At 35.7% G+C, this 13,188-nt stretch overlaps 1 protein-coding gene across 1 annotated transcript; it reads left to right on the top strand.

The window, feature by feature from the left end:
• The first annotated feature begins 670 nt into the window (after positions 1-670).
• On the top strand, positions 671-12,915 carry MMGT1 (membrane magnesium transporter 1). Its single transcript, XM_016127514.2, has 4 exons — positions 671-1,005; positions 4,696-4,748; positions 6,585-6,688; positions 8,409-12,915. Exons 1-4 carry the CDS (start codon positions 927-929, stop codon positions 8,566-8,568), a joined length of 396 nt encoding a protein of 131 aa, XP_015983000.1. The 5' UTR covers positions 671-926; the 3' UTR covers positions 8,569-12,915.
• The last annotated feature ends 273 nt before the right edge of the window (positions 12,916-13,188 follow it).

Below are 13,188 nucleotides of genomic sequence, written 5' to 3'. Positions count from 1 at the left end.
CCTCACTGTCGAATGTCTACATTTTAGGGAATAAAGAAATAAAGAAAAATCGAGAAAGGAGAGTACATTTTATTCTAATCAGAGAGACAAACTGAGAGACACAGAGACAGAGATAAGATGGGCCTGAATTGTTACCATCCTTTTATTCCTCCCCTTTCATTTCTCCCTAATGTAAACTGGTTTTCTTCATGACAAAACACTCCCGCTGCGTTACATCCCTTTGGGCGTGAATCCTTCGTAAAGACCTTTTGAAGGTAAGCAGAAGGGAGCTAACTTTAGCTGAGGATCCCCTAGAGCGTGACACGTGTTTAGGGCTGCAAATCCCAGGCTGTTTTCCTTTGCACCCCACCCGCCTCTGCTTTCACAGTACTGTCTCCTTCCGTAGTGCCGGTTCCCAAAGGGCTGATGCATAGGAAAAGTCAACAGAAAACAAAGGACACAGCTTGAAGGAAAAGCCAAACAAACAAATGAAAATCCCCTGCTGGGGACAGAAAACCACCACCGAAGGCCTTTGACCACCCCCTCCAGCCTGCAGCTGCTCTGCCCTACCCGGGCCTCTCTGCAGGCCCCGCCCCTTGCCCCGCGGCCCACGCTCATTTGCTGGCGCCCTTCCTCTCCGCTCCCCCATTGGTCCGTTCTCGCCTCTCCTTTTACCCACCGCTCAGCTCCGTCCCTCCTAGAGGCAGCGCAGCGCAGACTCCCCTCGCGGGCACTCGTGAACCTTTTTCAGTGTGCTTTTCCTTTCTTCCCGACATTCTTGTTTCCGCTTTCTCAAGGTTCTTCGGTTTTTTTCCATCTCTGCGAGCACTTCGCAATCAGGGTCCAGTGACGTCATCTCTCTGCGCTGCGCATACACCCGCCTGTGGAAGAGGGAACTGCTTCGCTGCCCTTCACTGCTTTTGTTGGGCTGCTACTCGTCCGGAATCATGGCGCCGTCGCTGTGGAAGGGGCTAGTGGGCATCGGCCTCTTTGCCCTAGCCCACGCGGCCTTTTCCGCTGCGCAGCGTAAGTGCCTGAGGGATGCACGGATTGCTCCTGTGCTGCACTCCAGGGGCGGTGTGTGGGCGCATCCCAGAGGAAGTGTCAGACCAAGTGTCCCAGGAAGGGTCATTCAAGACCTTAGAGTTTGGGGTGATTATGAAAAGCAGTGTGGGGCTCCTCGGTGAAAGTTCGAAGCAACATTAGAAGGGGGTGTCTGGGAGAGGGCTCAGAGCGGGAGTGGCGGGCTGCAGGGTGGGCAAAGAGAGAGTCTATCTGGGAATCCAGGGCAGGTGATGTCAGATCCAGCGTAGGGCTGACCAGGCAAAGTGTCATATTGAAGACCTCGGATGCTCGTGGTCCCATGACAACTAGGTGGACAGTATCTTGGGCACTCCTGGGCTGTTCAGACGGTGACTGAAAAGCTAAGTGACTGTTCGCCTCATTGAGGGCCACGGGAAAGAACGCTGGACTGGTAGTCTGGAGGGCCAGTTATTAAAAACTTGCTTTGCCGCTAAATCTGTGACCTTGGGCAAGCCGTGTTCCTTCTCTGAGGCTTCATTGAGGTGGATTTTAATTCCTGCCCTTTCTATGTCACAGAGTGGCTGAGAAGTTTAAATGAAAGAAAGAGTAGAAGTACTTTATCATACAGATAAAATTGTATCATCAAGAAGAAAGTTGGAGTCCAGCAGAAGATACAGTGCAGTCTTGAGACAGCTGGTCTGTTTTAACATCTTCCTTCTCTCCTAGACCAAGGGTCAGCAAATTCTGGCATGTGGGCCAAATGCAGCCTCCCTTCTGTTTTCATATTTAGCTAATAATTTTTTACATTTTTAATTTGTTGGGGGAATAAAGCAAAAGAATATCTTATGATCCATGACAATTATATAAAATCCAAGTTTCAGTGTCCATCAATGAAGTTTTATTGTCACACAGTCAACACCCATTCATTTAAGTATTGTCTGGCTGCTTTCTAAAGGCAGAGTTGTGTGTAGTTGTGATACAGTATAGCTTGCAAAAACCTAAAATATTTATTATCTCGCCATTTACAGGTAAAGTTGGCGGACCCCTGTCCTAGCCTATAGAGCTCATGAGGGCAGGGACAATGTATATTGTTTGTTTATTGCTGTAATCTTAGTGCCTAGCACAATTTCCCCCACCATAGGTACTCAATAAATTCGTTGAATGAAGTAAATAAATTCAAACTTGAACTTTACTCCTTTAGTTGCTAGATTACTTTTCATCTTCAGGAATGAAGTAGAAAATGAAATGTGAATTCCTTCTAAGCTCCAATATTTTTCAAGTTAAAACCTTTTGTTTCATTATAACTAAAATAATTCAATTATTGTAACTACTACTAATACATACATGTGTTATGACATTGTCTGAAGGAAATGCAACTTATTTTAAAAATAAATTTTAATTTAGAAGTTTTCAATTTACAGAAAAGTTGCAAAGATACTACGGAGAGTTCCTATATACCCCTCACCCAGTTTCCATTGTAGGTAACATCTTAACATTACCATGGTATGTTGTCACAACTAAGAAACTGACACTGGTACATTACTAATAACTAAAGTCTAGCTTTTATTTGGATCTCACTAGTTTTTCCATCAAAGTCTTCTTTCTGTTCTAGGAATCAATCCAGAGTATCACATTGCGTTTAGTTGTCATGTTTCCCCAGTCTCTGTTCTGTGCTGGTTTCTCTAAAACTCCAATCTTTAATAATAATAATAATAATAATAATAATAATAATAATAAAATAATAATAATAGCTAACATTATTAAGTGCTTACCAAGTGCCAGGGACTGAACCAAGCACGTTACATACATTATATAATTCAGTCCTACCAAAAGTCCTGTGAGGTAGCTATCATATCTTATTATCGTGTTTGAAAGATGAAGAAATTGAGACACACAGCTAAGAAACGTGCACGCAATTACGGAGATGAGAAACAGCAGGACCAGGATTTAAAGACAAGCAGTTTGACTCTAGAGTCTATGTGCTACACTGCCTTATAAAATTCAGTCCTGGTGAATTGTTTGAAATGACGCTGTGCTTAGGTGCTAGAGGTACAGTGACACCCTAAGGGAGTTCAAAGTCAAGTGGAGAAACAAATGGATCAAGAAATAATTACAGAAAAGTGATAGATGCTATGCTGAAAGTATGTAAAGATACATGGAGACTGTGGTAGTCCTAGAGCCAGCCTTGCGGTTCAAGTGAGGTCAACAGTTGTAATCACCTGGGAGCTTGTTAGAAATGCCCGCCCCAGATCTGTGGAATCCGAATCTGCATTTCAATAAGATCTCCAGGTGTTTTGTGTTCACATTACTTTTGAGAAGCGCTGCCCTATAGGGGAGGGTAGGATTCTGTGGAGTGCTTCGGCATTTTCTACAATGGGCTTCAGCTGTAAAATTTTAAGGTACTAGAGCAAGACCATTGAAGACCAACCTCTTAGTTTTACAGATGAGTAGATGCCTGGTTAAAGGCAATGTTAGAGTCAGATTAGGCTTCATGCAGAGAAGAAAGCTAGCTGGGAACTGAACAGACAGGATGAAGTTAGCCAAAACCTATTTTTGGTATTGGTTTGATTTTTCTTTTACACTTGTGATAAACCTTGTAAGAGAAAACTTCAGAAATGTCTCTAAACACATTTTCTTTTGAGTCAATACACGTTCACTCAAAACAATTTTTTGTTGTTTTTTTTTCACAATGTATTATTGACTAGGGATTGTGCAAGGTTTCTCAAGAATTAGGATTTTGTGTTTTTATGTTTCCAGTGAGATGAAAATGCCTTGTGACATTTGTCACTGCAGTGGGACCTCTTTATAATCCTCAGTTGGAAAGACTAATATTAACCTTTGAGGCTAATTGTGTCATGTCAGATTGTGGCAGCAGATAACATACAGTGGTAAGGAACTTTATTATGGCAGAGTGCCTATCACATATTTCATTTAATCCCCACATTATTCCCATTTTACTGTTGCAGAAATTTAGGCAGTGAGAAGATACTGTATTTCTTTAATTCTAAGACACTTACCCTCCCACTCCTCCATTTTAACGTTCTGAAATTGAGATACATGTTACATTACATTAAATAAAATAATGTCAGTTACAGTAAGTTGAGGAGCTGGTTTTATGATCTAGGCCTATCAGCTTCCAAATCCTGATTTTTTTTTCCCTTCATACCTTGGTGCTTCCTGAGCCTAAGGAGGCAGCAGCATTATAATTTAATCACAGAGGCAGAAATTGATGTCCTAGATTTTTCCTGTTCTACTACTGCCCCAGCATATTCTCAGGAAAAACATTTTCATACCAATTCTATGTGGTGGTGGTGTTCTTTCAGAGTTGAGATTTTCTGTAGGCTTATTAATCTTTAAATGTGATTTCTGTGACCAGTTAGTGTAAGAAATGGTTCTGTTTCAGAGAATTCTAGTTTTCCTATAGTAATGAAAGAAAAATTATGTTTAGGTATTTCTTGCTCACAATTAACTTGTCACTCTTACCCTGTTTTATAAGGTGACAAAGCAGGTCATGATGAGAATAAAACAGTTCAAAGTCAGGCTGACAGAAGATAGAGGTTTTTGAGGAATCTAGAATTTGCATTACTTTATGTAGCATATAAGTCAGCTGCTTCTTTGGTATATTGATTTGCGTGCATTTTAAGAAAGAAAAATGGACTACAATTTCCATAATGGTATGCTTCTGGTTTATAGATCGTTCTTATATGCGATTAACAGAAAAGGAAGATGAATCACTGCCAATAGATGTAAGTTGATCATTTATATTCCATTAATATATATTTTAAAAATTAGCCATGTTACTTACAATATTTTTTACTGGTTTTTATTCTCTTAAAACTTCCTAGACATGAAATTGCATCTGTACTCTTTTTGTCACTCATTGTAAAACACAAAGATTTGGAAACAAGAGATTTCTGTTTGGTTTCTAGAACTGTAGTTTAAATAGTCTTTCTAGAAGTCACTCTGTCCATAGTCTGAGATGGACTTTAAAAAGTTGATTATTTGACTTTATTTTTTTGAAAAGTTCCTTTTTATATAAAGTTTAAGAACAAGCAAAACTAACAAAGTATTGTTTAGGGACATAAACATAGTTGATAAAACTAAAAATCAAGGAAATATTTTTTAAGCTAAAATGATATGTGAGCTTCACTCAATTTTTATTTTTATTGAATTTTAAATTATAAAATAGTAAGCTCTTTGTAATAGAATCAATCAGTAACTGTAAAAAGTAAAACTGACCCCAAACCAAGAAAACAAAAACAAAGAAAACCCAACAACACAAAAACTGACCCCCCACTGCTCAGCACTTCTATTCTGAATAGTTTGGAGCGTACTAGTAGTAGTTCAGTTTTCTTCTTGTGCATAAACAACATTATCTTTATTTATGTCCGTGTAGTTTTACCTAACCAAAACACTCAGAATTTTTCTTTAGAAATGGTGTTATACATTTTTGTATATATGTATAGTTTTATAATTAGATTTTTATTACTTAATTTATCTTGATATATTTTCATGATGACTCAGATTTACCACATTCTTGTTAATGGTACCTATGACTGCATCATATGAACTAGACTTTGGTATACTTGGTAGGAATGTAAACTGGTATAACATATGACATTAGAATTTAATTTATAAAGTTAGAGTAACAGCTTGTGGCTTATTTTGACTTCAGTTGTCTATGATTAAAGCTATGGTAGATGTGGTTATTAATTCATTCTCCCATCACCTTTGCTTTGTAGATACACACACATTCATTTATATTGATTTAAAATAAATTTCTTCTGTTTACAAATTGGAAAATTTGAAAAACAGAAAATCACAATCAAGAAAAGAAAATATGCCTGTAATCCTGTGTTGGTTAATATCAAGCATTGCAAGTTTTTGCTTGCACAACCTTTTTGGAAATAAGTTTAATATTACCTAATAAAGTTGAACATGCATATACTCTACACCAGTGATTCTACTCCCATGCACCAAGAGACATACACAGGGATATCCATATTGACATTGTAAAAGTAACACACAGGAAACAGCCTACATAACCATCAACAGTGAAATGGATATGTTGTGGTATTTTCATATAATGAAATACAAAACACAATGAAAATAAACAGACTACAACTGTATACTGTAACAGGGATGAATCCCATGAAAAAGTTCAAAATAGGGAAAAGTAAGCAATATATGTTTTAGAGGTACATACATAGCTAGCAAAAGTTATAAAGAAAAGCAAAGAACTGATTAATACATAATTTGGAACAATAGCTAACTTTGAAAGAGAGAGTTAAGGATATAATTACAGAGGGACACATAGGACTTGAAAGGTACTGGTTATGTTCTGTTTCTTAAGCTGAATGGCTCAGTACCTGTTTCTGCTATTTGAACAAAACCCACAACTATTTTTGCAGCCAATTTATAGATTTTATTGTGTTGAAGTTCAGATCATTTAAAATGAGAATTGATTCCTTGATAGGATCAGCAAGAAATACCTGTTAAAGGCTAAAAAGAGATGGAGAGAAATTTGTATATTTTTATGATATTTGTATGTTATTTAGTAACCTCAATCTTTATACTCACAGATAGTTCTTCAGACACTTCTGGCCTTTGCAGTTACCTGCTATGGTATAGTTCATATTGCAGGGGAATTTAAAGACATGGATGCTACTTCAGAACTAAAAAATAAGTAAGTCTTTCCCTTTTTGTAGGCATTTAATTTCTTAGGGGTTTTTACTTCATTTACATAATTTTAAATGTATGTGTTCTGGTACAGAAAAGTTGGTTTCGTTTTTATATTTTGATTATACAGTATGAGTAATGAAGTAAAAATATTGAGACGGTGTTTGATATGATAGGAAGAATGGATGTTGAGCGATAGATCATCGAAATTAGAATAAGATGTTGTATTATGGTTGCTTAAAATTATTGGTTGGTTGGATGGAAATAGATATATAGGAAGATATTCCCTCAGAAAGTTTTTCCTTCCTTCCTTCCTTCCTTCCTTCCTTCCTTCCTTCCTTCCTTCCTTCCTTCCTTCCTTCCTTCCTTCCCTCCTTCCCTCCTTCCCTCCTTCCCTCCCTCCCTCCTTCCCTCCTTCCCTCCCTCCCCCCCCCTCCCTTTCCTTCCCTCCCTTTCCTTCCCTCCCTCTCTTTTACTCTCTTTGCTTCCCTCTCTTTCCTTACCTCCCCTCTCCCTTCCTTTTGATTCTTTTTATCCTCTTGTTCCAGCTTAGTCTTGGGAAGAATAAGGGGTTTTCTGTTTCCTCTATCACTTGAACCTAGTCTATTACATAAACTACTCTCAGGTCCTTTTCTACCCCTGAATTAAAATATATTTGTTACTCTGCTTTCTTTTTTCTCCTGTACTTTTTCTAAGCTATTTTTCTGAGCTTTGCTTGCTTTTATTTTCCATATTTCTTACTTTCGTAAAGTCATCTTTTAGCTTTATTTAATTCCATCTCTGGACTTTATCCACTTTCTTGGTCCTGGAAAATTTAACCCTTTACAGTATTTCCTTATGAGGATTCACAATAAACATTTATGTGTTAGAGGAAACATACCCTCTTTTTACTTTTACTTTTTAGTTTATATTGTAGATAGACGCATCTCAGGCTTCCTGTTTTATGTGGGAGAATGCTTGGAATTTTAGGTGGGCCGACTCTGAGACTTGAGTTTTTATCAGAGGAGGAATTCTTTTTTCCAGGAAAATAATATTTAAAAACACACCAACTAAAAGCCATACACCTACGTACATGTAGTCTAAAAAGAACTTTTTTAGACTATCTCCCACTGGAAAAGAAAGGATGCTCCACTATCACCACCCACTACTGCTCTTACAAAGAGTCTACTAAGAATTACAGGCAAGGGGCCAGTAAAGAAAGAAGTAAAACAGAATTACATTAAGTATGTGGTAGCAAAATATATTAATTTAGTAGGTGATAGCAAAATATACGAGTTTGGACAACAGCAGGTACACAAGGGCCAAAGGAATTTTTTCATTGTACTTGAAAGATTCTTGGAAAACAGATCTGTGAAATGATCATAGGGCTTGAATAGTGAGCGTCAAATGAAAATAATCAAAGGTACAATCTCTGTTGGTTTTTTAAAAAAAAAGACTGTTTGTCGTGGGCTGGTGTTAGATCTACAGAGGTGATTAAAGTTGAGCAATTATTTGTGTTAGTCATAGACACTGGAAGGAATGGCCGAATAAAAAAATTCAAGGGCTCTCTGTTGCTTTTCTAAGTTTATTATTTTCCTTATATGGAAAAAACGAGATACAGTATAATTTCATGGATTTAAACTTAGTTTAAAATATAACCCATAGTAAATTCATAATTCATCAGAAGCCTGCTTATTTTCAAATAGGCTTTTATATGGTTTATCTAAAATTGATGCTTTTTTTTAAAGGACATTTGACACATTAAGGAATCACCCTTCATTTTATGTATTTAATCATCGTGGTAGAGTACTGTTCCGGCCTTCGGATACAACAAATTCTTCAAACCAAGATGCATTGTCCTCTAACACATCGTTGAAGTTACGAAAACTTGAATCATTGCGTCGTTAAGATTTTTACAAATCATAATATCAGGACAGGACACAGAGATGAGATATTGGAGTTTGGGGTATAAAACACTCCCCCCTCCATAAGTATTTATATTGATCTTTTAGATATAATTTAAAAAGTCTATGGCCATTGTTTGTACACCTTTAAATCATTGATGCAGTATAAATTATCTGTGAAAGGAGTCTTTGATCTTCATAATGAGAATTCCTTTTTTCATTTGAAACAAATTCACATCTTTTGTAAAAGTCACTGTTTTGAACACATTTTTTGAAAATGTTGATGGTTTTGTAATTATTTATTTTCTTAGATTTCTTTTGCACTACAGTTTTTAGGATCCTTTTGGAAATAAGCGTGACTACTGCATTTAGCAGCATGAATGATAGAAAAATGGTCTTCAGTTCTTAACAACAAATGGACTTCTCTAAAGAAATTTTTAAAAAGTGACATCAATTTTTCTTATGCCTCCTAAAAAGTAGCTCTGCTTCGGCAGATACTTGTCAGTTTTTAATTTATCCATTACTTCTCACCCCACCCAACTCCCATATACCTTCTAACATCAGCTGTCTTATTTCATCATTTCTCTGGGGTTCTATGTACAGTGAGTAATTTTTGCATCCAGAATTCTTTATCCTAACAAATATTTTTAACGAAGTCAACATGCTGTAAAGCTACTTGTGCATTCTTCATCTATCTGTAAAAAATTCCCTAATTGGTTATGTAGTGTAATAATAGTTGAAGATAGACCAGAAAGACCATTCGTGATTTAATTATCCTGCCTATGTAGAAGGCTAGTAATCACTGAGGAAAACTGATTACTTGTCATTAGCCAGTTTAATTTATTCAAAGTCTCTTATTTTGTTGTGTACTATACTAGTGAATCAGTAAAAATAAACTTGTCATTAAAGGTAGACTTCAAAGGAATTGGGCCAAATATGTTCTAAATATTTGGAACTAATATCTTTAATTTAAAAAAAAATCAAGGTAATTTAAGAAGTTTGTTTTGTAGCTTCTGATGTGTAGCAGGCTTAGAGTTTTTCATCTTTATCATATGTTGCTGAAGATGAGGAAGAGGATAAAGAGTAGAATTTTTTTAGAAACAGTGATTTTACTTTTAGGGAAATTTGGCTAGCTCTTTGATCTGCAGAAAGCTTAACATTTCTTTGCAGAGAACGTTGCTTTTATTGAATTCTACAGGTATGAAAACATTGCTTATGTTGAATTGTATAGATGTAAAAGGAATAACTGCAGATTTGAAAAGGAAATATGCTTTAGGTGAGTCATATGATGCCCTTAAGCTTGGTAGCATTTTTTTCATTAGAAATGAACCTCAGCTCTTCTATTCTGCCTAGTAACACACCGCACCAAAGCCGGAGGTTATTTTGTCATTGGGTTTTTATTGCGATTTAGTTTTGTTTTGTTTTGCCAACCTAGTCTGTTTGTGGAACACTGACTCTGCTCTCTAAGGAGAACAAAGTTAGAAATCTTTCGATTAACTAAAATAATTTAGAAATGAGTTAAAAATGTGGTCAGAGGTTAAAATGATGATGATATCAAAATAGTGTGCAAGAAACAATTTCCTTACACCAGACTTGTAGACCATTTCCTTCGGTATGACTTGATTTGCTTGGGGCTGTCTTTCTTTACTGGTGTGTTTTCATGACTTTATTAAGATATAATTCACATACCTTACAATTCACTCATTTAAAAGGTACAATTCACTGGTTCTGCAATATCATCACAAGTTGTGCAATCATGACTGCAGCCAATTTGAGAACACTATCATCACTGCAAAAGAATCCCTATACCCTTTAGCAGTCACATCTCATTTCTCCACAATGCTTCCTGGCCCCAAGTAACCGTTAATCTACTCTCAGTCTCTATGATTTGCCTATTCTGGTCATTTACTATAAAGGGATTCATATAATATCCGGTCTTTCATGACTGGCTTTCCAAATATGGTTTTGTTCTATGTGGAGTAAGAACTTATCATCTTGAGAACTGTGACTGCTGTGAAAGGAAGTGGTTGGTAAAATTAGTAGATGTAAGGACAGAAGGTCAGATACCTAACAGGTTTCTCAGTTAATCTTATACTGAATTGTCTTTCCTCATAGCTAGGCATTCATGATATACTACTACTTATAATATTTTGGCTAGTTTCTAGAATTGAAATCTTTGCCTGCCTAGTCAGGAAAGTCCAGCTAAAAATGATGCCAAATAATTTGGCAAACAATTGACATAGCAGTTTTCAGCCATGTCTAACTTCGCTAGCAGCTGTGTACCTTGAACCAAATAAGCTCCCCAAATTTCTTCTTTACTTTTCTGCAATGAATTTCTGCTGTCTTTTAAAAGTATGTATCATTGAGCTAAAGGTGATTTGGGTGCATTGTAACAGTGCTAAATGAATTATGTTCAGAATTTATTTATGAGACAGTCCATGACTACCTAGGGTAGTCCCAAAAATGTAATGATGTGAGCTAGTTCAGCCTGAAGTTGACTGTGAATTCAGTGACATGCAGAAGTTTGAAGGCTCTCTAAAATATAGGGAGAATCACTTCTTAATAATCAGGGAACCAGCCAAATGCTATGGGCTAATGGCTGAGCTGCAGAAAATGCAGATCAGCGAATTGGAGACTGATGCTCTGTAACTCCCTAATGATTATTTCCTAAGCACTGTAGCTTCTTTTTAAGTGGCATGATAGCATCTTCCTGGTTGTTTGTGGCCTATTTCCACAATGTATTCAGTAGTGTTGTTTGTTGTGAGCATTGATGCCTGTAACACCAAGCTAAACACATTCTTTTGAATATGTTTTCTCTCTTTAAATGATCTTGCCCTGTCTAATAAATAAATGATTGTCTTACCCTCACCCTGTTTTTAGTAGTTTTTTTTCTTTTTTACTGTTAATCTCATTTTCTTCTGCTTCTCTGTCCCCAGAAAAATGTAAGAACTAATTTTATGACTGTTTTTTTCCAATGTGATGCTGTTTTACTAAATTCAATGGATACTATACTTTTTACTGTATATGTAAAGTCTTATTGCAATTTTATTTTATGTTTTTTGGAGTTGAAATATAATGTGTAATCTCGTTTATATTTATAAATTATCAAATGACCTTTAGGGTATAAGAATTTTGGTCCTTGAGTAGCAGTGTCTAATCTTTCCATCACAAATTTATTATATAGCCAAACTGCCATTACAAAATGTCACTTTATACCACTTTATACTTAACAGGACATCATGGTTAAAGCATTAGGAGGCAAATCTGAAGTTTCTTGAAAATTCAAGGGGAAGTTCTAGTTTGCACAACTTGGCACTTATCTGCAGTATTTTTTAAAAATTGCACTATCGGATATTTAATTCTGCCTAGGAATATCTCAAAATGATCTACTAATCAAATATTCTTTAAAGAGGAAAAAAGAAAGATAATATATGCACTTAGCAAAAAAATCAAATGGTACAGAAAGGTATGAAATGAAATTGCCCCCCTTCCTTCCTATTCCTAACATCTCTCTCCAAAGGTAACCAGTTTAAAGTGTCTTGTATATTCTTTCAGGAAAAAAAAATTATTTACTAGCAAATATATACTTTAAACAAAGTTTACATTAATAGAATAAGATGGCATACAATCTGTACCTTGCTTTTTTTGCTGTCTTATAAGATCTTTCTGTATCAGTATGTATAGAAATACCTCATTCTTTTTAATGACTGTGGTATTCCGATGTATGAATGTTATAAATGTTTAAACATTTTACTATTGTTAAACCATATTGCAGTGAACATACTTGTACATATAATGAGATTATACCAACAGGGTTCATTCCTAGCAATAGAATTGCTGGGTCAAAGGGTATTTTTTATTTCATTTCGGTAGTTACTGCCAAATTGTTCTCCAGAAATCTTTGCCCAGTTACACTTCCACATATAATGTATAAGAATAATTTTTTATGAGGCCCATGCCAATACTAGGTACTAAACTTTTTAAAATTTGGTTATCTGAAAGTGAATAAATGGTATCTTGCATCTTATGAAGCTGTAATGCATTTTAATACAGGAGATGGAACACATTTTCATGTATATTGGTTTTTTATATTTCATTTTCTGTGAACTGTATGACTGTGTTCTGTTTTCTATCAGATGATTTGTTTTTTATTGATTTGTATGAACTCTTTGTAAGCTATAAAAATTGGTACATTGTTATATGTTTAATAATATTTTCCTGAGTTTTATTCATTCATTCATTCATTCATTCATTTATGTAGTTAAACTTGTCAGTCTTTATGGCTTCTGGGATTTGTGCCTTGCTTAGAAAGGCCTTCTTTACATTTAAGAATAAATTTAAACTTAATGTATTTTCCCAGTATTTTTAAGTTTTCTTTTTAACCTTTAATCTTTGATTCATTTGGAATTAATTTAGGTAGAAGGTATGAGGTAAAGATTCAACATTTTTCTCCCCCAAATAGCTATCTGGTTATCCAGATCCCATTTATTAACTTTTTTTACACACTATGTTACATGATGATTGGAAAAGCCATACTTATTCATACACTGAATTTCCATATATATTTAGATCTGTTGCAAAAAAATTACCAGTCTTTTAATTATTTGGCATTGCTAGTACATAC

This window comes from Rousettus aegyptiacus, unplaced genomic scaffold (assembly GCF_014176215.1).
Source record: "Rousettus aegyptiacus isolate mRouAeg1 unplaced genomic scaffold, mRouAeg1.p scaffold_m13_p_9, whole genome shotgun sequence".
Lineage (NCBI taxonomy): Eukaryota > Metazoa > Chordata > Mammalia > Chiroptera > Pteropodidae > Rousettus > Rousettus aegyptiacus.
This window is presented reverse-complemented; position numbering and strand designations above follow the sequence as displayed.